Source organism: Betta splendens, chromosome 4, assembly GCF_900634795.4.
Source record: "Betta splendens chromosome 4, fBetSpl5.4, whole genome shotgun sequence".
NCBI lineage: Eukaryota > Metazoa > Chordata > Actinopteri > Anabantiformes > Osphronemidae > Betta > Betta splendens.
Window position 1 is genome coordinate 13204713 of NC_040884.2, and position 23806 is coordinate 13228518.

At 52.1% G+C, this 23806-nt stretch overlaps 1 protein-coding gene across 1 annotated transcript in view; it reads right to left on the bottom strand.

Annotated features, from left to right (window-relative positions):
• zeb1b (zinc finger E-box binding homeobox 1b) overlaps positions 1–23806 on the bottom strand; it is a 34371-nt gene that overhangs the window by 6342 nt on the left and 4223 nt on the right. The window contains exons 2-5 of the mRNA XM_029147091.3: positions 5322–5477; positions 1710–1871; positions 750–952; positions 352–457 (exon numbers count right to left, since the gene is read on the bottom strand). Of these exons, the coding sequence (XP_029002924.1) occupies positions 352–457; positions 750–952; positions 1710–1871; positions 5322–5477 (627 nt within the window). The remainder of the gene's footprint in view (positions 1–351; positions 458–749; positions 953–1709; positions 1872–5321; positions 5478–23806) is intronic.

Genomic DNA, 23806 nt, shown 5'->3' on the forward strand with positions numbered 1-23806 from the left:
GCCAGTTTCCATTAGTGAATGAAGCTAAATGAGACAGCTAGGCTATGAGTACTACAGCAGGAAGAAGCTCTAATGCATTTCAATGATGCTTAAACGCTGATGTAATGGCACCGTTGGGAAATGCCCTTCTCTGATTGTTGTGCCATAATTCCAAAAGAAACACAATTACAATGGACTGAAATAAAATGAAGGATATCTAAATACAGGGAGTCGGCTAAAACATAAATACAACATCAATATTGGACAGTGGAACATCAGGGGCCAACACACAGAATGATAAATCAATCTGCAAACATGACACACACCCATAAACACAGAAGGCTGCCATGGCGACAGGGGTTGTCCACTCACCACTGTGGATGCGTAGGTGCTCCTTCAGATGGTGCTTGTATTTAAATGCCTTGCCACATTCAGTGCACTTGAATTTACGATTGCCTCCCGACTGTGTGATGTGTCTCTGTCAGGAGAGGTGAGAGGGGTCGTTCAGTGAGATCCACAATGAAAACACGACCTTTGAACAGCTGCTAATTCATGTCACAATGTCTTTAATCAATCAAGGGCAAAAGTTCATATTTATTTGTCGGGTTTAAAAGTGAGCTGCTATAGCTCGGTTAGCATGAAAAGATAACACAAGCCAAGCATTTAAACATGTGAATGTCCAGTATGGACTTCAGTAATAGAGAGATTAGCAGACATTCCTAGAAACAAACACGTGGGTAAAGCATTTGCAGTGGTCAGTCAATAAATACCTGGTCCCGTCCGCTCTTGTGGACCGTCATATGCCTCTCCAGTTGAGCTCGGTAAGCAAAGCTGTAACTGCACTCAGGGCAGCTGAAGCTATCTTCGGTTTGTTCGTGCCGGTACTTGATGTGCTCCTTCAGAGAGCTGTAACGCTTGTAGCCGCGCGCACAGTACGGGCAGGTGAGTAACTGCGAGAAAGAGTCAGGAGTTCCTGCATGGAGACAGTCACAGAGCCATGTGAGACCGGGGCCAGGAAGGCTCTTTGCCCTTTCACCAATCACTGAAAGAACCTCCCCCAGGTAAACAGCAGCCAGGTGAGCGTGTGGATAAGGCTGATTACTGATCTGTGGGAGCAGCACAGTGGGCTACCGATGCAGGACTCACGCAGAGCTCAGCAAATACAGCTTCCACATGCTCAGGACCCACCATCTGATTGTTTTAAGACACCCACACGCGCAAACAAGCGCTGCCTCCGTGGCTCTAACCTGCTTAACACAGGGTCTCCATTGCCCGGCTCCCACACAGTTAAGCATTGCTTCGTTAACAGGTGATGTATTAAGTTCCCCTGCGGGACAGGTGAGGGCCTCGGGATGAGAATGCACACACATTACGGCCCAGGTAGCTGTGAGTCAGAGCTTCCACAGACGTGCTAAATTTACTCAGGTGTTGCGTTTCCTCCCCCCCCCCCCCCCCTCCCCTGCTTCACCCTGTGTGCTAGCAGGTAAAAGCCAAAAGCCCAGGAGCAATAAAGGGCCCTGTGTGCTGCACTTAACAAATCGCCGTGCGTGTAATGATGTCGGAGAGTGGCGTTAATGGGGTGGAGTTAACACCTGAGGTGAGACAGGGAGCAGGTAAAGCCGTCCCCAGGGGGCGAGTAATTACTGGGTAGGTGTAATAATAGCGTGAGAGCTCAGCAACCGTGAGCTGCGAGCTGTGTTCCTGTGTGCTGTGCATGCGTGCGTGCCTACCGTTCTCATCATGGCTCCTGGCTTCAGGGGTGCCCTGTCGCTGTGGCTCATCCTCCGGGGCCTCGGGGTAGATGATGGCTGTGTCCTGTTGCTGGAGCATCTCCTCCACCAGTGCATCTGTGCTCATGTCATCTTCTCCATCTGACCCACAATCCTCCTTCACTGTGAAGGATAGAAACGCGCCCGTCTTATTGATTGCCCTCCTACTCATTTTCTATCGACGTACGCCATGCATGTGAAACCTTGACCTCTGTGTATGAAATGTGATAATCCAATATTGTTGCAGTGAGCCTCGTTATAGTTAAAGCAGATCTTAAGCATGGTAACTTCATTGGATGAATCATGTGGTGCCAAACTGGAGGAACTAAATTTCTCAGATCGCAGATCGCAGGACACTGAAAGTGACCAGGCCTCTGTTTACAGTCTGTCAGTTTATCTGGGAGATTGAGTTGAGTTATTACAGTTATTACACAGGAATACGCATACATGCTCTGCTCTCTGGAGCTGGGCATGAGCTCGGCTAGCTGGTCAAGCTGTAGGAAGCTTCACCTGACAGAGTTTACTTTCCTCTTTCTTTAGTGTGTATGTAGTGAGTATTATTCCTGCATTACAACCTTAGTGTTCTTCTGTGCATCATTACCTAGGAGCAGACTGGGGCTGCTGCGGACACTGTGGGGGAGTTTCCTCAGCAAATGTTTTAGGCCCTGCTTATTGGAGATTTGAGAGTTGTTTGTGGTGAAAGACGGGACCAGCTGTGTTCTCCTCTGAGATGGGAACAGGTGTAGTGTGGAGTCAGTGAATACCAGAGCTCTGACACACAGCCCTGCTTGGCTTCCTCTGGTGCACCTTAACAATCTGAGAGCAGTCATTTGTTGCTATGGTTATTAAAGACTATTGGCCTGTGAGAGATAGCACAGTGTGTGTGTGTGTGTGTGTGTGTGTGTGTGTGTGTGTGTGTGTGTGTGTGTGTGTGTGTGTGTGTGCGTGCGTGCGTGTGTGTGCGTGGGTGTGTGTGGGTGTGTGTGTGTGCATATAAAGCTGGAATCAACAAGTTGTGAAATTCTGGTCCCACAGTAAAGAAAACATTAGGAGCTCGTCAGCTATTCTCCAAGATCCCAGCAGCTCCAGTAAGACCCGGAAACACATTAGCCACATTTCCAACATCCTCAGACATCGTCAAATACTTTAGATTAGAGTAAGGAGGATTTGGTGAGATACTAAGATAGATGTGACATATGTTTTCACATTTGTGTTGACGGTGGCTAAAACGTGTGTTGACTGAGGGAAAGTGCTGACAATGGTTCCTCCCTGATCCCTGCTCAAAGGTAGCATCCAACAAACACACAGTCCCAGCTGGGGTCTGTGGCGCGAAGGTGTGACAAGCTGCTGTTTTCCGTGTCTTTGTCTCTCTCAGCTCTTTGTTAAGTGCAGCGAGAGGCCAGGAGAGTTCACAGCCTCGCTGAGGCGGCGCTGCGTTTTCAGGCTGCTCCCCTGACATGAAACATCACACAGGCCATTTATGCGCTGACGCAGGTATTTGAACGCACCGCTGCACACATGGAAAATCGGTAGAAAAAGCCCCAGGTTGTAGCGGGGCTTGTCGTTTTGGTTCTTTATGCATTAGAACCTCCCTCTCCTGTTCTCTGTCTCATCATCATCTTCCATATCTATGCAACACGATACAGCGCTGTCCCAAAATGCATTTCCTGGCCTGGCTGAACTTTGCCCCGCTCCTTCCTGTGGTCGTGCATCCAGACCCGTTTATAGATTCTATCTGGAATGGGAGAGACACCAGCGATAAGCAGCTCAGAGGCTCCACAACCATTGGTTAAGAAGTTCCATTTATCTCCTATCAACAGGAGGAAGGTTGGAGAGTAGCTGTGAGGTATTTCCAAATCTGGTACGATTTGCTTATCTGTGGCTCGGTGCTATCAAACGTTTATACTGGACAATCCTCCGAGCTCCCTGGAGATTCTGCCTTTCCTGTGCTGAGGGGTGGCTCGGTCGTAACGTCGCACCATGAAATACAGCGCACAGGAATGTAGGTGTTGCTGTGTGTCGAGTCCCTGCGGCACTCGCTTCATTTCTCCAGCTCTAATAAAACACCACAGTGGGTCAGACCGGCGCTGAGTTTCATTGTGCTCGAGATCCTTCACCGCTATTTGGCGGCTTCAGTGCAGCTCAAGAGTCCATCAGGCGTTAAACATCCAGCCAGCTCATCATTAAAACTCCAGCCCATTGTTTCAGTAAGTTCAAAACCCGCCAGTCAGTGTGTTGTTCTCACATCTTTAGGGTTTTAGGATCATGAGTATACCTGTGTCACACCTGTGTCATGTGTTGTGTTTGAGAACATGACAGGAAACACTGTCCAAATAAGAGAAAAAGGGCCTGATAAAAGACTAGTGAGTGGAAGAAGAGGAACAGTGTTAGCACCAGGAATGAGTCATAGAAATAAATGGTGGAGATAAGACTCATCGGATCCAGGAGCTAAGCCTCCCAGCTCGGCCCGGTCCTCCACCCTCCCCTGGACGTGGAGCAGAGGAGGCTGCACTTTACTGCAACAGCGCTGCATAATTATTTAGCAGTGAATGAGTGAAGACAGCAAACAGGGGAGCCTGGTGCCGTGTAATCAAGGGAATGAGTCAGTGTAAAGGCGCGAGGTGGCAGAGCGCTGAAAACCACTATTTGCTTTTGGAAGGCAGTCGTCTCAGGAGACGCGGTGTCAGGGCTTTAATTTGAAGCGAACTGGGCTCCGCTGACGAGAAGATTAGTGGGTGGTGGTCACCGCTCTGTTCTCACCAGTGAAACCAGCTCGGGGAGGGACCAATGATAAGAGGCTTTCCCCGCGTTTCATCGGCCCAGTCCCCAGTTGCTCCAAACGCGTTGCTTGATGTAGGAGGCGACTGAACGCAGAGGCAAATATCCCCGATCACGCACAAGGGTGGAGCCCTTGAGGTGTCTCAAGGCGGTAACTTGTGAGGAATCACATCAAATGAAGGTTACCTCAGCCACGTATGGGCCCGCTTTGCATCACACTCCTACTTGGTAAATGCCGTATCAGCGCAGGAGCACAGGGGCCCAGGTCCAACATCCTTCACCACCTGCTATTGTGTTTTGGCAGAAGGGGGGGTCTGACATCAGTCCTTCCTGTGTGTGAGCTGATGTCACTGGGGTAAAAAGCAGGTCACGGCAGCCCCTCCAATGCCCACCAGTGCCATAAAGCTCTCGGCTGGCTCCTTGGGCTGTTTGTGAAGGCCTCCCCTCTGTTCATTGTCTTTGTTTCGTACCGTGCTTCCTGCCATAGTTGGGAACCCGCAGTGTGTAGTCCCTGTTTCCTTGCACTCTGCGCTTTTCAATGAGACAAAGCCTGATACGTAACGGCGCACAGATGTTAACTTAGCCTGCATCACGTTTGGTGGAATCAAAATGAAGGATTTAAGCTCTCAAAGACCAATAAATTTGCTTCACAATTAACTTTTTTGGTGGTGGAATTAATGCGATACCCAAACAGACACCTCTGATGACCTCTGAAGTTTAAGTTCAAACTGACGGCAGGAAGTTTTATGTTTTGGGTCCAGTGTGCCCATAACAGTGACGGGCTTCTGGCCTCACCTCGGTCCCAGCACTGCTCCCTGGGGCTCTCGTCGTCCTGCAGGGTGCTGTCGCAGTCGGCCCTGTCCGCCAGGCTGCCTTCCTCCTCCACGATGTGCAGCTTGTCCTCGTCATCGGAGTCTGAGGCGGCCTCCACCACGGTGCTGTAGGTGGTCACTGCAGGGGGACAGGGAGCAGAGGTTCAGATGGCTGCTCTGGATATTCTCTATATGCGATTTCTTAGTACTGAACACTAAAGAGTCACGGAGGTGAAATGTGAGGGAAATGGTTGAGTGGCGAGGGTGTCGTTAACTACTGTAGAAACACTAATGAAACACTGAGCTCCAGTAGATTAGATGAAACCTCCACGAAGCCCCGTGGGGAACGTGAAGCAGCAAAGGGAACGGAGGCTGTTAAAGACGCCGCATATAGAAAAACATACAAATCTGCTGCGGAACAAGAAACATGAGCAGCAGAGAAAACTCACACTTTCAGCCTTTACAAACACATGTGAGATGATTCCATTGGCGGTTTAAGTGGTGCGCGTGTTGTGTGGGAGACGTGTGACCCGGTCAGGCGTATTATGGGCTGAAGCACCCAGAGGCAGGCGGCCCAGAGGGTTATTGGGGGGAGGACGTGTTCCTGAGATCTCTGTCCCCGTGTCTTCTTTTCATTTCCAGTCCGCTCCTCCATCTCTCCCTTCCACCTGTGCTGCTTCCACCCACTCCTGCATTCCCTCCCCCATCCCTCTGTTCCTCTGAGAGAGCTACAGATCCTCTCAGAGGCCAAATCAATTCTCCGGTGAGAGCAGCCCAGTCAGCAGAGGCTCGGGCTGCGGCATCACACGCTGCGCGGCGCTGCCACGCATGCACCGCCTGCATTCATGGCTGAATACAAAGCACCTGAACGCTTCCTTTTCTCTACCTCCAGTCACCCCCGCCCCCACCCGCTCCCTCACCCCTGTCTGAAGTGGCTGCTAATGTTGCCGGTCGGCGGAATCACAGGCCCCGTTTCAATCAAAGAGAATTGTTTTCATTTCTCCCAGTGCACAGTGCAGGTCATTACAACCGGCTGGGATTCACACAGACTCGGTAGACGTGTGAGGTTCAGGTGAGGGGGGTGGATGAAGGAGGCGCGGGGGCGGAGGGAGAAGCGCTGTTATTTGGTGAGGTTTGTCAGGTCAATGCCGCCGCGCAGCAGCTGCGAAATCCTAGCGGGTTCATCGGGAGAGCTCGTCCTATTCACACCGTGTTCTCTCTCGGACACCGCGTTTCACTAATACTTAGCTCAGGCGACGGGTGGATGGCTGCGGCGTCCGGTGATGCGGAGCTCAGGTATTAGATGAGCCCTGGACGTGCATGCGGAGCTCTGCTCACCTGCCAGTCACAGCCTCCTGACTACCTCCCACAGCCGCCGAGCCAACACCGTATCCGAAGAACACTTTAGCCGCGTTGAAGCAAAAATGAATGCATTCCGAATGCTCCTCCCTTGGCTTTTTCCCGTCTACACCTCCTCTCCCTCTCGGCCTGCTCCTGCCTCCTATTCTCTGTCAGCCACAAATTGAAACCACTGAACTACTTTATGGCTGGTAGGCTGTTTGGGGCCACGGCCACTCAGGTGTGGAGCTGAGGTCGGCGGGAACAAAGGCAACGCAGAGGCCGTCGACGTGCTGGTGTGAGCGGACAGGAGGTGGCAACGCGGAGCGGGACGCCTTCGGGGAGCTGGGACGGGCCGGGTGGCGGCGGGGGGGGGGTCGCACTTCCTGCGCCAAATGGTTGGAGAAGTGGAAACAAAAGTGTGCGTTCCAACACCTAGCGTCAACAAAGGCTGCGGTCCCTGCTGGCCGAGCGTTTGGACAGCTGGCCTCATTAGCGCTAGCATGCTAGCACACAACAGGAGGACAACTCCTACGCACGTGAGAGGAAGAGCACGGGTAGGTGGAGGAGGTAAACAAGTTACTTCGGGAAGTTTTGCCTCCTAGCATGAACACCTGGGAAAACAGGGCTCCGGACGGAGGTCGGGGGGGAAAAGGCCCCAGTGGCTGAACTGCCCACGTGCCCCTCGTCACCGTCAGATACTCAGCTGGAGACGCTAGCGCTCGCGCGGCACGCTAGCGTGGCCGCGGCGGTGCTCCGTGCCAGATAGCGACGGCAGCATAGCATCGGAGGCTCTGTGGGAGGGAGCCATCTCTGCCCGGAGGCCCACGAGGTGTGAGTGACTTGTTTAATGTGGGGACACAGAGAAACACACAGTCTGTGAACAAACACATTAGTGTCTGCAGCATGTTTTTATCTTGATTTACAGCCTATAAGGGGCCTTTACGTATGACGGGCAGGCCGGCGGGCCCGTAGCAGAGGAGGAGGAGGTATGTCTGGAATGTCCAACCAAAACACTTGGCCTGCGTTGGACTCTTAAAGAGACAGATCAAAGGCTGCGCTTTAATTTCAGTCAAGTGACTGACACATTGTGAGTCTGATGTCGTTCTGCTTGTGATTAGACACGCTGACTCATTATGGGCCGCACCAGCGCTTTGTCTGCTGCCGCCACCGCTTCTCTCCTTTCTCTATATTTAGCCCTGGTACAGACGCCCTCACTTATCTCCTCCAGCGCTCAGGGCCAGGCAGGCAGGGGTGAAACCACCACAGGCATCCTCCCAGAGCGCCGACCCTGCCGTCGCACAGTCTGCCGCTTCTCAGGGAAAGCAGCCGCTCCAAAAAAACCCAGCTCAGACCCAAGTAAAACACAGCCGTGCGGTTCAAAAGCCCCAAGTATGCCGCCTCAAGGTGAGGCGCCGCGTTCAGGGCCGTGGTGAGCGCCGCGGGTTTGATTGAAACAACAGCCTTCCTCCCACGGCGTCAGGAAGGTCAACGCACGGGTTGATAACAAAGCAAGACCTGGGGCTTTTCATGTTTAGCCTGTTTACACGGCGCCTCGGTCTGAGCCTCACCAGCGCAGGCAGGTTGTAACAAATGACAATAAATCCTCCCACGGTCGCTTGTGGGGGGCACTGGGGTCCAGGAGACGTCTCCTCGCAGTCCCACCCACAGTTGCTGGTCAACGAGGTGAAACTTCCCTTACTAGTGGCTGAAGTTCTGTTTGCCTGTGTAGAACTGTGTTTATCACACACAAACTGTAGACAGAACCCGTTCCCCTGACGATGCTAAGCTAACAAACCTCCGCGGGCCTTTCTCCACGCTAGCGCTAATGCTAATGGAGGCCACTGCATGGTGGCACTTGAGTGTTTGACCTGACAGCCTCACAGGTGGGCTTCCCCGTACCCTGCAGTCCCACAGTGATGGTGTCCAGGGCTGAGGAGGCTTCTGCGGCTCCTCTCAGCTCTTCTAAATAAGGCCAGGTGGGCCGGTGGAGACCGAGGGTGCGATCGCACACACTGGCCACCGAGTTTACACTAGTCTCCCAGCCGTGTTTATGTTGGAGGTGAGACAGCCTCGTCCAGCGCCATAACACTACTACACCTAAGTGAAGTGTGTGTGTGTGTGTGTGTGTGTGTGTGTGTGTGTGTGTGTGTGTGTGTGTGTGTGTGTGTGTGTGTGTGTGTGTGTGTGTGTTCTGCAGGTTGGCGCCTGGCGCTGCCCACTTCCAGCATCTCTGGACTGTGCCTCCCTCCTCTCCAGCACTCAGCAGGTTCCCACCACTGGCCTGTGCGGCGGAGGCAGGTGACTAAGAAGTGAAATAGAACGTGGGTGAGCAGGGCGAGTGAAAAGAGGTGAGGAGGAAACATCTGCTGCTGATTCTGGTAAGCCCAAAAAGCCTGCAGTCATGCATCCGGCAGCCACCTTCTCTCTCACCTCCAGGCGTTTTGAAGTTTCTACAGTTGATCCGCTACAGTTTTTATAAATGACTCGACCATGCACCGGGCCCGACATTATTCACAGATGACTACGCTGGAAATCACCTGCTAGGCGAAAGCAGCAGCACAAATATTTAGGCCCCCGCGCCGGCTGGATAAACAGTTGTTTCCCTCCAGTTACGGCGCGTGTGCGGCTCCAGACAAGCTGGCTGGTGTTGTGTTAGCTTCCGTCAGCTCCTATTGGTGAGGCGCAGGCGAAATGAGGCGTCCCTGTCACCTCTGCTGTCACACTCCATTCAGGCTGCAGCTGCACGCTGATCGCTCCTGAAGGCTGCACACTGGTGTAATGGCGTTCTTCTCCTCTGTGTCTACCACTGACATTTTGAGTGGAGCCTCTGTGAGGATATTATTAGCGTGGCTGCCTGAAGGTATTCAGCGTGCTTAAATGCAGTCATGTTGTGATTATTGACACAGCGGCGCTTCCTACATGTCCTTACGTCTCCACAGATGTTGGAGGCGCCTCCGCAGCGCTTCCGCCGCGCGCGCGACGGGCAAACGCACCCGGGGCTGTGCTAATCGTTTATCATCAACAGGAGGCCACATTGTTGCATCTGTTCCACATGTTGTGAGTGAGCAGAATCCAATTTCACAGCGCGACCTGAGCTGTGTCCCAGCTCCTCGCGGGTCGGACGCCTGAGCCGTGGCTACAACCGGGCTCCTCTGGAGAAAATACAACACAACCACGAGTTCTAGGCCCGTGGACCTAAGAGACCCGCGTCTCCACATGCAGCCCGCGTCTGCTTGAGTCTAAATCAGGTTCGTGTAGCGCCGGGCTGTTGCATTTTAGGAGCAGGTGACTGGACATTCCTGCCTGTATTAGGCTTGACAGTTTAGTGTGGGAGCGAACAGAGCAGGGAGAGTTACACCAGCCCATGAAGTGGAGGGAGGTACGGTGCCAAACAACCCTCCAACTGGAAAAGCTCATTAAATGCTGCTTAACCGCAGACGTATCAGGACCAGCGCCGGTCCAACATGAGCGCCGTCGCCGCCGCCACCGCGGTCCGTTGTTCAGAGGGCACGTGAACGCGACGCGGGGGCGAGGTGGGTGAGGAGGAACTGCTAATGGCTTAAAAAGACAAAGGCGGCCTGTCACGTGTGACGCTGATCTGAACTGATGCCTGCCCCAGGGAGGGAGTGTCAGCAAGCGACAGACAGCGAGGAGAGCAGAGGCCGGAGATGACGGCGGCTGCAGAGAGGATTATTATTAGACAACACCTACTTTTGCTTTAATAAATGTCAGCTATGGGCCCTGGTTCCACCTGAAACACACACAGGTGGAGGTGCAGAAACAGCCCAGGCGGCCTCTTGCTTTGTGTTTGTGCCATTTTCCAGGAGCTGCAGGTTTGTAGCCATCAGCACACCTCCCCGATTCATGCTGACAATCCACTGTTCGCTAATTCCTCTTCCTCCCATTTGTGGCATTTTGACAACAGCTGACCACTTTCTCTGCAGAATGTCAGCACTGTCACAAGACTCCCCAGGCGAAATGTCCTGAACAACCCCTGACACACACAAAATGCAAAATCAAAGCGCCGCCTCGGGCTATTGCTCACTTGTCACAGTGGCTTCTTGTTGTTCATGTGAAGTGGGGAAAGAAAGGGGTTAACGTCGTAAACTAGCGCCTACAAAAGCCCTTTTGTCACCTCGGTCCTCCACCGGCAGCCCCTCCTCCCTATCTCCTGAGGCAAACTGGCCTTTCCCCGTGTGATCGCGAAGGTTAGCCCCTCTCCCCGCAACGCCGCCCCCCGGGGCGACTGCAGTCACCCGGCACTGCTCACACCATTAGCCTGCTGTTAAATGACCAGCTCCACAAATCTGTCACGCTAAAGCAGGCCAGAAGCAGAGTCCGCGCTCTGCCCATGTTGGAAGACCTCACCTAAAGCGTGCAGAAGGTCATCGCACCAACCCACCGCCAGCTCAACACAGTCCGCTCTGCCCTGACGCTGACTCATACGGAAAGTTCGATTCGTAAAAACAGGGGTGGACGAATGCCGTGGCAGCGCCGCGGCTGGCGCTCCTCTCAACATGGCTCCCATCAGTCAAACGGCTGATGCAGCAGGCACGGAGCGCGCATCGACGTATCGATGGACCCACTTTGAGGCGCTGGGCCGCTGCGTGGGCGTGTGTCCGGTTGCCACAGAACCTCGGAGACCATTACTTCAGTGTGTCAGGATCCGAAGGGGAGTATCGACAGTCCAGAGGGGGATCGATGGGCCCAGGTCTCTCCGTGTGGGAACAGGCCTGCGTTGAGTCACACTCTGCTGCTGCGTGACCTCAGGCACCTCGTGTTTTATCACAGCAAACAGGAGAAGAATCAACAGTTGCGTCCGACCGGGAAGTGATTGGCTAATTACGTTCAAGCAGTCCGTTTATTTTACAGCCGTCACATTCTGGTTGCCTCGGCTGAGCCGTGTTCCTCCCTTCTCCGCTCAGGCGCTGGCTGCTGAGCGATGGAGGCCAGACCAGGGTTTCTGCTGCGCGACGAACAGGGTGGAACTCTGATTACCCAAGCACGCTGCAGTCATTGGACTGGACTCTCGGGACTAACCCATGTGATGTCACCAGTAGTCTGAAGTCATTCAGCAGTAAACAGCCAGATGTTTTCTGGGATCCAGCCTGTTCACTTTTTCTTGTCAAATACTTCTACGTAGATGCACTGGGAGAGCGCATCCAGGACGACTTCTGGTCGTAACTGTCATCTATGCAGATAATAGCTCAGCATTCAGGATCGCTCTTTGTTTCTCTGACACCGGTCAGGCAGTTTAGGGGGATTCCACTGGGTAGTGCGTGTCCCTGCTCACTGACCTTCCTGTTTGACTCCAGTGATGAGCTTTGGAGCAGCCAGGAAACGGGAAGACAGACAGACAGACAGACAGACAGACAGACAGACAGACAGACAGACAGACAGACAGACAGACAGACAGACAGACAGACAGACAGACAGACAGACAGACAGACAGACAGACAGACAGACAAAGTTCTGTCCAAGGACTTCACATGTTGGCTTCTAATAAACAGGAGTGTATGTGAAAGTCCTGAGCATGTGATGGATGGAGCCGGAGCACAGCGAACATGTGGGTGGAGTGAGGGGTGGTCATAGCTAACGTTATTCATCCCGTGTTGATCCATGTGAGCTCAGCCCAGCGTGGCCCATATTGATGAGCTGAGTGCATTAGTCACTTTATTTACATGGCCACACACACACAATCACACAGACACGCATCCTTGAAGTGAGGATCTCCATTGACATAATGCCTTCCCTAGCCCCTTACCCTACTACTAACTATCACAATTAAAGGCAGACGTCCAACCTTTGCTCTAATCCAAACCAAAACTCCATTCTAACCTCAGCCCTAAAATCACATCTTAACCCTCAAACAGGCCTTCAAAGAAGTGAGGACCGGCCAAAATGTCCTCCCTTTGTCAACATGTCCTCACCTATGTAGGAAAATATGTTTTTTTGGTTCTTACTTCTCACGGTGCAAGCACAAATACACACACACACACACACACACACACACACACACACACACACACACACACACACACACACACACACACACACACACACACACACACACACCTTCTTTTTCATGCATGTATGTCTTAAATCCTGCACTTGGATGATGAAAAGAGAGAATGGGGGGAGCGAGCGGCCAGGGAGGAGGAGAGCTTATTTTGGAGTCTCTGAGCAGTAATCACCACCTACAGCTGCTTCCTCCCAGGTCTCCAACTGGACATCAGTGGCTCACACAGCCATGAGCGGTGTTGTTTATAATTAGCCTGGATTTATCACTGCATAACTCTCCTGCATCCCCTTCTCCACTGCAGACAGATTGCGGTGTCTTTCGCATGTAAGGCTCCGCAGGCGAGGGGAAGTTTAAAAGAGGCTATCACAGAGCTGACACAACACTTCCAGGGCCGAGGAGACAGGATGACTGCTCTGACAGGAAGCTAGGCTAGCTGTGAATTATGCCAGACAGCATGTGACTCGCACAAGCAGCTGATGAGCAACAGGTGAGACCAACACACCAGCTGAGTTTCATCTCGTCCACACTTTTCTCTTATTTTCATGTCTTTGGAAATAACATAATGACTGTTACTATTGGACTTGTGTTATGTAACATTTATATATGGTATAATGTTAAGTAATGGAGATGCGTGTGTAGGTTAATCCGTTCACTACAAGGTTTGACTCCTTCAGTGGTGCTCATTAATCCACTTTACACACGTGAAGAGACATGCGTCTTTTGAAGCTTTGCTGAAGCTCGATCATAAATATGTGCAGGCTTTACCGCTAACTACAGCTCTAGATATCTAGATCTACAATCGCTCACACATCCAGGAGCAGCACACACTCTCTTAGTGTGAAGCCTCGTCGTGCTGGTTTTCACGAGGAAAAGCTTCCAGCTCGTCTTCTCAGCCCTTAAAGGTTGTGGGCGCGTCCCTGTAAGTCATCCATGGCAGCCAACCATTATTGTCCAATAAAAGCACTTGGCGCCATGTGAGCCATGCATGTCACCACCGACGGCTCCACTGTCTGCTGTGCTTCCAGGACCCGGGGGCACTGGTGTCACGGCGGACGACCCCGTAGCACATTCATGGCTGATCCAACAAAATAAAGGGAAATGTTGCGACTCACAGGCACCAATGATTAAGGAAGCTAAGCCCCAAATGCAGCATTGTGCTATTTGACTCCTCCGAAGCAAAAACAAGCAGCCAACTCACTGAAGGGCCAGTGGCCCATAAAAGCCTGGGCCCATGCACAGCAGCGGTGGTATAAAGTGGAGCTTTTCCCCACCGAAGGTTAATCATGCAGCATTATCATCCGCCCGAGCCTGGTCAAACAAACGTGGCTGATAAGCAGCGGTGGCATCAAAGCCCCACAGATTACAGATTAGCATCACATCAACCTGTGCAGCGCAGTGACGGACAGACGCCGGCTACTGTAACGACCCGGGTCCACGTGAGCCGTACAGTACGAGCACACAGCAGGCCCGTGTGCACGCGGAGCCGCCAGCGTGTTTCTGTTTACACGCGTCACAGAGTCCACTTGCATCTGGAGTGCTGCTGTGTCCGCGCAGACAGACGCGCGCCGCGGTTGTGTGCCTGCTGGTGTAAACACCGCGTACAGAAAACAAAGAAATGAGATGCAGGCTATAGGTGCCGGGCTGCAGATGAGGAAGAGGAGGACGGTCTCATATTGAATTTACCTTACTAGCACAACCCCCCCCCCCCCCCCCCCCCCCCCCCCCCCCCCCCGGCCCCCAACATGCTCAAAATTCCACCAGCGGGGCAGAAACGCTGCCTCCCGTCCGTCTCCCTGCGGACTCGCTGGCGTGGCACTTTTCTCCGTTTTCCTCATCGTTCTTTATCTCGGCCCTCTCCTCCCATAAGCTGCTAATTCTGATTGTTGTCTTTTATTCAGCAGTTTTCCAAACCCTCACTGTTGCAACGAGGTTATAAACCTGTGAGACGCCGATGTTGTTTGGTCCTGTGTGTTTGTGAATGGTTGTCTGACTCTGGCGCCACTGGAGGTTTTTCTGTGTGTGTGTGTTCTCTGTGTAAATGCAGTGAAACAAATAAAAAGACCTGAGGACACAGTATTTGTTTATATAACACCTATACTGTCTTCATACAGCATCACCGCTGGGTCTGTCACAAATTGGACTCCAGTACCAGGAGGGACCCATCATGCATATTTTATTCACACCCACTCTGTATTTATGTACGGAGGACGAGGTAGATACACTGCAGTCGTTTGTCTTTTTAATGGAGGGGGAAGCAGGAGCGGCTACAGGCAGAGAACAACTCTCATGCTCCTTTAATGGGAATGAATAAAGGATGAGTGGAGGCTCAGACACCAGGTTAAGATGCTGTTTAGCACCTTCTGGCCCAGCGCCTGGTGCCGGTGGCAGCGTGGAAGAAAGCAGTGAGATGACAGGAGGACACCAGGTAGAAGGTCGGGCTGCACTGGACCAGAGCCCTGTGTCCACTGACGACCGGAACCAGGCCTGCTGCCTGTTGGAGAGGAAACTCTAGCGTAGACTCTAGTTCTACATGTACCTCTTTTCCCTTGATCCACCTCGGGAAGAAATGAAAGGCACTGAAGACAAACAGAGAAGGAACAAGGAGCTGGGACCTCAACAAGGTTCAGATGGTTCTGGGACACTGCAGTCAGCAACTTTGTCAAGCGTCACTCATTAATAGCAAGTGAAATGGAAGAGTTGCTATCGTGACAGATGATATTGAAACCAGCAGCGCCGGGGCTCAACAGTCACATCACCACATCAAACCAAACCCAAAGGATTCAACGACAACTGGGGCGGAGTCAAAAGTGTGCACAAGATGACAAAGCCACAGACCGAAGGCAAAGCATCACAACACATGCAAATTCACCAAGCACCAGTAGAACGATTGTGACCGTCAGCGGGGGTCACATCTGTGCAGAGCAGAGTATGTGAGGTGGTGCTGCCATGTGACAGGTCCTGTATGAGTGCATCCTATTTTAGAGCGAGAGGTTGAGATAAGGTGTTAAACGGAGGGGAGGGAGAGGAACGCTGCGTGGCCTTGTAAGTCTCGATACACAGACGCTGGAGTTTCCCTCCCAGGTGAAAGTCTTTGATTACAGCCACTGAACACGCATCGTCCTGATCCACACTATTTACTCTGTAAAGACCTACCTGTGTGTGTGTGTGTGTGTGTGTGTGTGTGTGTGTGTGTGTGTGTGTGTGTGTGTGTGTGTGCGCCTTTAGCTGCTGTGTTTACATTCCTGCTCTGTCAGCCTCTCTCAGGGGAGGATGACTGGATCTAAGCTCTCTGAGTCTCTCCATCTCTCAAAGAATAAGTCGGCTACATGGCACATAAATATACATATAAATATCTGGCTAACAGACGGATGTGCACATATCAGTGTTTCAAAGCAAAAAGGAAAAAGGAAAGGGAGCGTCAGTCAGAAACTTGTTGCCGCGTCGAAGCAGAGGAGCACACTTTGATAATGAAGAGTCCAGAGCTGAACTTGACTATCGGTGGGGCCAGAGAAGCTAATTAGATGGAGCTATAGGATGTCCTGAGAGCTCAGGACCCCATCATTAGACTGGCTGGCTCCTGTGGCCTCCGGCAGAGTGCTGTCTGCACGCTCTAATGACCGCTGACTCACTGAACACGTAGCTCCGCTGCCACATTAGTCCAAATAAAGAGAGATGAGAGGAGAACGGGGATGCGCGGCGCCCGGGCGGTCCTGTAAGACATTACTCTGGGCTCTCAGCTGTTCAGCTATTAAAGTCAGTTATGGTTATGTTGTAGTCAAGTTATGTCGACTTGTATGAATAACTGTTGGAGATTTCAGTGACAGTTATTCAGACTTGACGTTTGGACAGAATCCAGTTTATGGATAATGCAGAAGAGGCTGCTCTGCTTTGGCCATTATGCAGAAACGGGCAATTACTAAACTGCTACGAGAGTATTTTAGATGTTGCTCTAGCAGTAATAGGACAAAGTGAGATACAACACGCAAGGAAGACATGCTGTCACTGATCCTCAGTCAGTTAGAGCCCAGCACACAGCATTGAATCTGCTATAGAGCAGAGCTGTGCCCACATGATGGCAGATAGAAGGCTGCTCTGTGCTCAGCTGTCCATGGGGGGAGGCTGCAAACAACAACACTTTTGTGCACTGTCCTTTCACAAAGCAGGCAGCTCTGCATCCGCTCACGAAGCAGCTTCCCACTTTAACTGTGGTGGAACTTAACGTAACGTGTTTATAGAGACTGATAAGAAGGATGTTTTATTTTGGTGACTGTGCTTCGTGTTTACGACGTCTGCTGGGATCTGGGACCGAGTGACAGGAAACGAGTGTGAAAGACGTGGCCTGTCTAAAATACACCGAGCGAGTGGTGTCAGCCAAAAATACTGGTCCTAACAAGTCAATACTGTGCATCGATCAGTCGGGCAACGAGCTTATGCAACATCAGCAGCACCAGCGCACGCAGATGGTGAAATCATGTGGCTGTGGAGAGGATGAAGTCAACTCTATTTGTGCCACGAGGTCCTTAAATCAAACTGCACCATGTGAACTAATGGCCTGGAAACACTGAGAGATTTGCATGAGCACAGAGCCACATGGAGACGGATGCAGGATGGAAAAGCACAGGCGTGTTAAATGTCTGCAGGCTGCTGAGAAGCCCTCAGGCATAGAAACGGCGCTGATAAGAAATGCTCTGCATTCATAAATCTAACGTGGGGCTGAGGTGCGTTTGCTTATGGCATCATTGTCCAGCCGCTCCTCCTGCTCTTAACCCTCCTCCCCTCCCCTCCCCTCGCCTCCCCTCGCCTGCTCTCCAGAAACCCAACGCTGCACCATTTCCTCTGGGACTCCGATGTGAGCTTGGAGATGGCCACACTTAATCGATAGTGCCAGGTTACCAAGACAACCTTGATTTCCTGTCACCGTTTTTGCAGAGCGCCGGTGATTGTGGCGGGTGTCCGTTGCACCTGCCGCTCTCCCACCTCCCCCTCCTCCTCCTCCCCCACTGTCTAATCAAACGCTCCTTATCCCCGGCTCGGCTCGCCGCCTCCTGCCCTCCTCGTGGCGAGACGAGCAACAAAGACGGACCCACAACGGCAAACACACAAGACCCCGGAAGTTTGGTTTGAACAGTCAAAAACATGCTGTCATGGTTACAAATGCAGCTGTGGCAGCTATAATATCTACCTTGGAGGGTGATGTCATTTAATACCGGGCCTCCCCTCTCCCCTGCACCTCCTGTCTTTTTTCATTAATGGAGAACTCATTAATCGTGGCTGATAACGAGGACATGGGACAGAGACATGATGAAGGGGCTCTCTCTCCTTTAGCTCAGCGCCCTTGGGGATAAACAGTCTAGTGTCTGTGTGTTTGTGTGTGGGCAGCATGTTAAAACAGGCAAAGGACACACAGCCAGCGCTACCTAGGACATCTGGGGATGTGATCCTACAGGTTTGGATCAATATCGTCTTCATTATTATTATTATTATTATTATTATTATTATTATTATTATTATTATTATTATTATTATTATTATTATTATTATTATTATTATTATTATTATTATTATTATTATTATTATTATTAATAATAATAATAATAATAACAATATTAACCCAGTTATACAAAAGTAGTTGGTGTTGGAGTTGACCCACAGCAGAACAATGCTGTGGGTTGTTTAGTCTCACACACACATTAAATCCAATTCTTAATCCTCTACATGACCACTGTGACAAGCAGACAAATCCCCCATGTTTGTATATTAATAGTGTGAGCGTCACAGGGGGCCTCTATATATGTGATGTGTGTTTATTAGTGGGTAATCTCCTTGTCCATCAGAGACCCAGTCCCTTTAAACCTGGGTTTTAATAAAAACACAGAAGGATAAGCTCCCCAAGGACGAGCAGAGAGCAGGACCGGGTTCAACAGACTCATCGTCAACAAACAGCTTTATATCAGTGTTATCTGTCATGGGGCAATACAATTATTAGGTAGGATTCAAGGCTAGGCCCATTTGTAGATAAAGAAACGTGCTAGCTTTTATCATAATGCTCACTTCATTCAGCTCTAATCTTATTTCTGCAGGCTGCACTTCAGAACCAGTGCGTGACTACAATCACGCTCGCTGGTCTGACACTGTCTGAGGCTCTCAGGGTGAACGCGCTGCGTTCCATGTGATCAGATACACCCGCAGAGTAAAGGAGAGCACAGAGGTGAGATTCCTTTGGATCTGAATCACGATGGAGTCGTCTGCTCACCTCTCAGCCGTCTAGACGCTGTGTCACTGCCGCACCCCATTGGACATCTGTCCTGATTCACGAGATTTATCAGACAGCCGTTCGATTAGAAGGGCACTGCTTCGAATTAGCTGGCCAGGTGGGGAGCGATGGAGATGGAGACGGGAGGAAGAGTACAGTCAACAGGGACGTTTCACCCATCACTTACCAATGCCAGTGGTTACCAGCCCTGCTCCCCTAAGCATGGAGGACTGGGTTAGCACGCTGGTAAGACCAATGGTTACTTATTCCACCAGCAAAGGTTAGTGACGACTACTGAGGCAGAAAACTGGTTCATAATGAAATAAAAAAATAAATTGTTTTACTCTGAGGTAAAACATATGATGTAGTATCAGTCTGCAGAGAGGCATCAATCAAAAGGTCCCTCCCACTGGGTACACAAACAAACAGCTTTTAAACATCTGGTTAGGAGGGAGAGAGAGAGATAGGAGAGAGAGGGGGAGGCACCCAGGGGACATGTGTGTCTTCCTCTGAGATCTGGTGATTTAGCGAAGGAGGGAAGGGACCGTTTACGCTCGGGTCAGAATTCAGGTGGAGCTCAGGAATAATCTCACAGACACACATCAAGACAGAAAACATGGCCTTTAATGCGTTGCAGGCCGAGCACGTGACTCTCACGGGTTAATCTCATGGGAGCATCCCCCACCTCTGAGCCTGTTGATGGACTATAACAACAGGAAGTCAGCTTGGCTCCGACATCACACCACACCTACAGAGAACTGCTCTCCCTCACACGTCATACTAGAACTCTTAACGCCCAGCAGGAACACGAGCATCGCTCCGGCCGTCGAATGTCACAGTAACAACAGCACCGTCCTCCACACTGCGCCTGTGTGTGACGGAGAATCGTTGGCCTTGTGCCCACTGCTGTTGGCGTTGGTGGCGAACGAGATGCGCTGCAGCCTGGCACCGACACAAGGGACGTCTGAGGCTGGCGGGTGGTGGTGGTGGTGGTGGTGGGGGGGGGGCTGAAGTCGCTGAATGGACCTTGTTTATCCAGGTCCCTCTGGGAAGTCAGGACGCTGCCGTGAATGGGAGCCAGTTAGCAGCGGTGGCATGAAAACCCAGGGGAGGACGGGGGACATTGAAATTCAACGCAGGCCACTGTCAAGACAAACCAGCCCTGCCAGCTGTGGTTACTACTCAGAGGGGCAACAGGGGTGTTTGGTCAACGGCACAACATTAGACGAGCCGCTGCTTAATCATCAAACTATCAGGGGAGACGTGAAGGCTTGTGTCGCAAAGGAGAGGAAGGATGTTTCAGAATCTTAGGCAACTGTTTCACAAAAACACAGACTAAAGGCGCTAATTTAGGTCATACACTTCCTCAAATGAATGACAATGACACGGCACGGCACAGAGTCTGCTTTATCTTTGGACCTGTGTGTCACACTGTGCCCAGCCGCTCCCCGCCGTCTGTGGGACGGTCGGAGAAGTCCCCGGATGCCGTGTTCCCAACGCCGGTGCCATTTGCTCTTTATTCCCTAAACGGGCTGCCACAGGTGCTGAGGGGCCGGAGGCTGAGGAGGGGGGAGCAGGCCGCAGGAAGCCCCTTGTTTTCACAGAGATAAAGGGCTTTCAGGTTGCATCCTGGGCCGTAATCTCTCACACACTTCCTGGTTTTGTTCACCGTGAGGCAGGAGAAAATGGCAAAGTAACCTTCACCCTGAGAGGCTGATCGATTGCTTCGGATGAGACAGGATGTGTGTCTGTGGTTGGTGGGTTTGATTCGGGCTGTGTTCGGGCCTTGATGGGCTCATTTATTCCAAGTGCAGGTTCATGACTGATGATGATAATAACAATGTGCATATATTATATTTTCTGACCTCTTCACTTGCTTTAAAAGCACAATTAACGTTGTTCCAAGCTCTCACCTCTTAATTACAAAAACGGTAGCGCTCCCATCCTTCAAATTCAAGTCTCTCCTTAACTAGTCACTTAGTGCTGGCCTTGTGTTAAAAAGATCCATTTACTAGACATTTGCATGAAAAGGGCTTATTGAAAAGTTGGAATGAGGAGGAGTGAAAACTCCCGAAGAAAAGGCAACTTACTCACAACAGAGAGGACTAGAAACCCTCCGGGTCCTCCTCCCTCACATGTTCTCGCTCTGTTCTCCACATGTCCAGCATTTGACCGTGAGCCACACCCTGTTCTCCTGCCAGAGGAAACTTTCAATCTCTGGCCCTCTCATACTTTTGTCAGGTGTTATTTATGAGCACTGTAGAGCTGAGTTGTTTCATGCCTACAGCACCTGCTGGTGAAGCAGAGTCAGAGCCAAGGCAGCTGCCACACAGGGAATGAAACTGAGACGGAGCTGGAGAGAGGGAAGGATTCAAAGGGACTAGAAAGTGAAACGTGGTGGCACGGAGGGACACAACAAACAAACAGGTAACGAGCAGGAACTAATTAATAGTGTTGTACAATCGTGATCAATTAAAGTCCACGCTTCAATAATTGTAGGCAAAAGCTATGGCACCACTATAACCAGAGAGGGCAGGAGGAGGCACAGAGGGACGGAGGAGGCACAGAGGGGTCAGAAGGAGGCACAGAGGGCAGAAGGAGGCACAGAGGGGTCAGGAGGAGGCACAGAGGGGGCAGGAGGAGGCACAGAGGGCAGAAGGAGGCACAGAGGGGTCAGGAGGAGGCACAGAGGGGGCAGGAGGAGGCACAGAGGGGTCAGGAGGAGGCACAGAGGGCAGAAGGAGGCACAGAGGGGTCAGGAGGAGGCACAGAGGGGGCAGGAGGAGGCACAGAGGGACGGAGGAGGCACAGAGAGGTCAGAAGGAGGCACAGAGAGGTCAGGAGGAGGCACAGAGGGCAGAAGGAGGCACAGAGGGGTCAGGAGGAGGCACAGAGGGGGCAGGAGGAGGCACAGAGGGGTCAGGAGGAGGCACAGAGGGACGGAGGAGGCACAGAGAGGTCAGAAGGAGGCACAGAGAGGTCAGGAGGAGGCACAGAGGGACGGAGGAGGCACAGAGGGGTCAGGAGGAGGCACAGAGGGGGCAGGAGGAGGCACAGAGGGGGCAGGAGGAGGCACAGAGGGGTCAGAAGGAGGCACAGAGGGCAGAAGGAGGCACAGAGGGGTCAGGAGGAGGCACAGAGGGGGCAGGAGGAGGCACAGAGGGGTCAGGAGGAGGCACAGAGGGACGGAGGAGGCACAGAGAGGTCAGAAGGAGGCACAGAGAGGTCAGGAGGAGGCACAGAGGGGTCAGGAGGAGGCACAGAGGGGTCAGGAGGAGGCACAGAGGGGGCAGGAGGAGGCACAGAGGGGGCAGGAGGAGGCACAGAGGGACGGAGGAGGCACAGAGGGGTCAGGAGAAGGCACAGAGGGGGCAGGAGGAGGCACAGAGGGGGCAGGAGGAGGCACAGAGGGGGCAGGAGGAGGCACAGAGGGGGCAGGAGGAGGCACAGAGGGGGCAGGGTCCCGTCAGCATCATGGACATCCTTCCCTACACTCACATAGTCTGGACAGGTCAGAGGTCAGAGGTCACTGGCTGTATTCCGTATCGCACAGGTGAAACCTTGGTTACAAGGTTTAAAAACAGACGCTATTTACAAGTTGTTTGTGGAGCTTGATGTGACAGGTGCGTGTCAAACTGCGGCCCGCTGAGTAACCCGATAGACACCACTACAGTTCAGTCCAGCTGAACTGATCCATTCTCCCCGGGTCCGGTTTGGGCCGGGTCCCACTGCTGGGTCACGGCAGCTCAGTGGGACGCCTCACGGGTTAAACAGGGCGCTGTGGATGCTGCGTTCCTCCCTCTACTCGGCCCTCCCTCTGTTTTCAGGCTGGCCATTCTCCTCTCATTAATCTGCTGTGGATGTTTATCCATGGTGACATTCAGCGCAGCGGCCGGCCTTCCCTCTGACTAACAAACAGGGTGACTAAGGTTTTTTCTGCGCAGGCTGTCACAGGGCTGCTCCAGTCCAGCGCAGGCAGCTCAGTGGACGGGCTTGGGACCCAGATAGAGTAAGTCACCGCGGCCCATGGGGCAACTGGAATAAGTATGTGAATATGAATGCGTCGCCCTCAGGAGGGCCATTATCAGCTCTGTGTGCTACGGAGAGGAAAATCAATATGGTCGTCATAATGGGCTGGCAACACGCCAGCTACTCTGTGTGTTCAAAGCGCAGGATTACTCCTCATCTGATGTCATCTAATTTCATCCCTGTACACAGGGACACAACGGGACCAGGAGAAGGTCAAGCACATTTACCAGGCACCAGACATCTAACAGTTGTGTAAACGGCCCGCTTCTCCCCAACTGCAGCAGAGGCTCTGCCGCGAATGGAGACCCTCGCTGGGCCCGCCTCCTCCCATTGTGTCACTACAGGCTTTTTCATTAACCGCTCCACTGAGGACCACAAGGAGGGGCCGGGATGGATGGATGGGACGGAAGGAGGAAGGTGGTGGGGATCCAAAGCTCACTGTGAGCCACCAAATCCATGAACAAACACACACACCAACAGGCCGAGCTGGAGACACTGTACGCGATACTTAGAGGTGATCTGTCCCTACAGCACACACACACCCAACGAGTTAACTAACTAACTAACTAACTAACCGGCCTCGGCATCAGTGTTCAGGGCTCAGCCATTGCCGACTAGCACAACTGTTTTAGCAACAAGTAGGTCAGTATCGACGCTGCTCCACATGTTGAGCCGCATCAAGGGCAGAACTGTGGCAACTACAACGAGCAGACGAGGCGCCGCCCCAGGGTGCTGTTCTGTGGGGGGGGGGGGCATATTTTGAGCCAGAGCAACGGTTGTGTTGTCCAGTTCACTGACCATACGCGTTGCTACAAGATCCCGT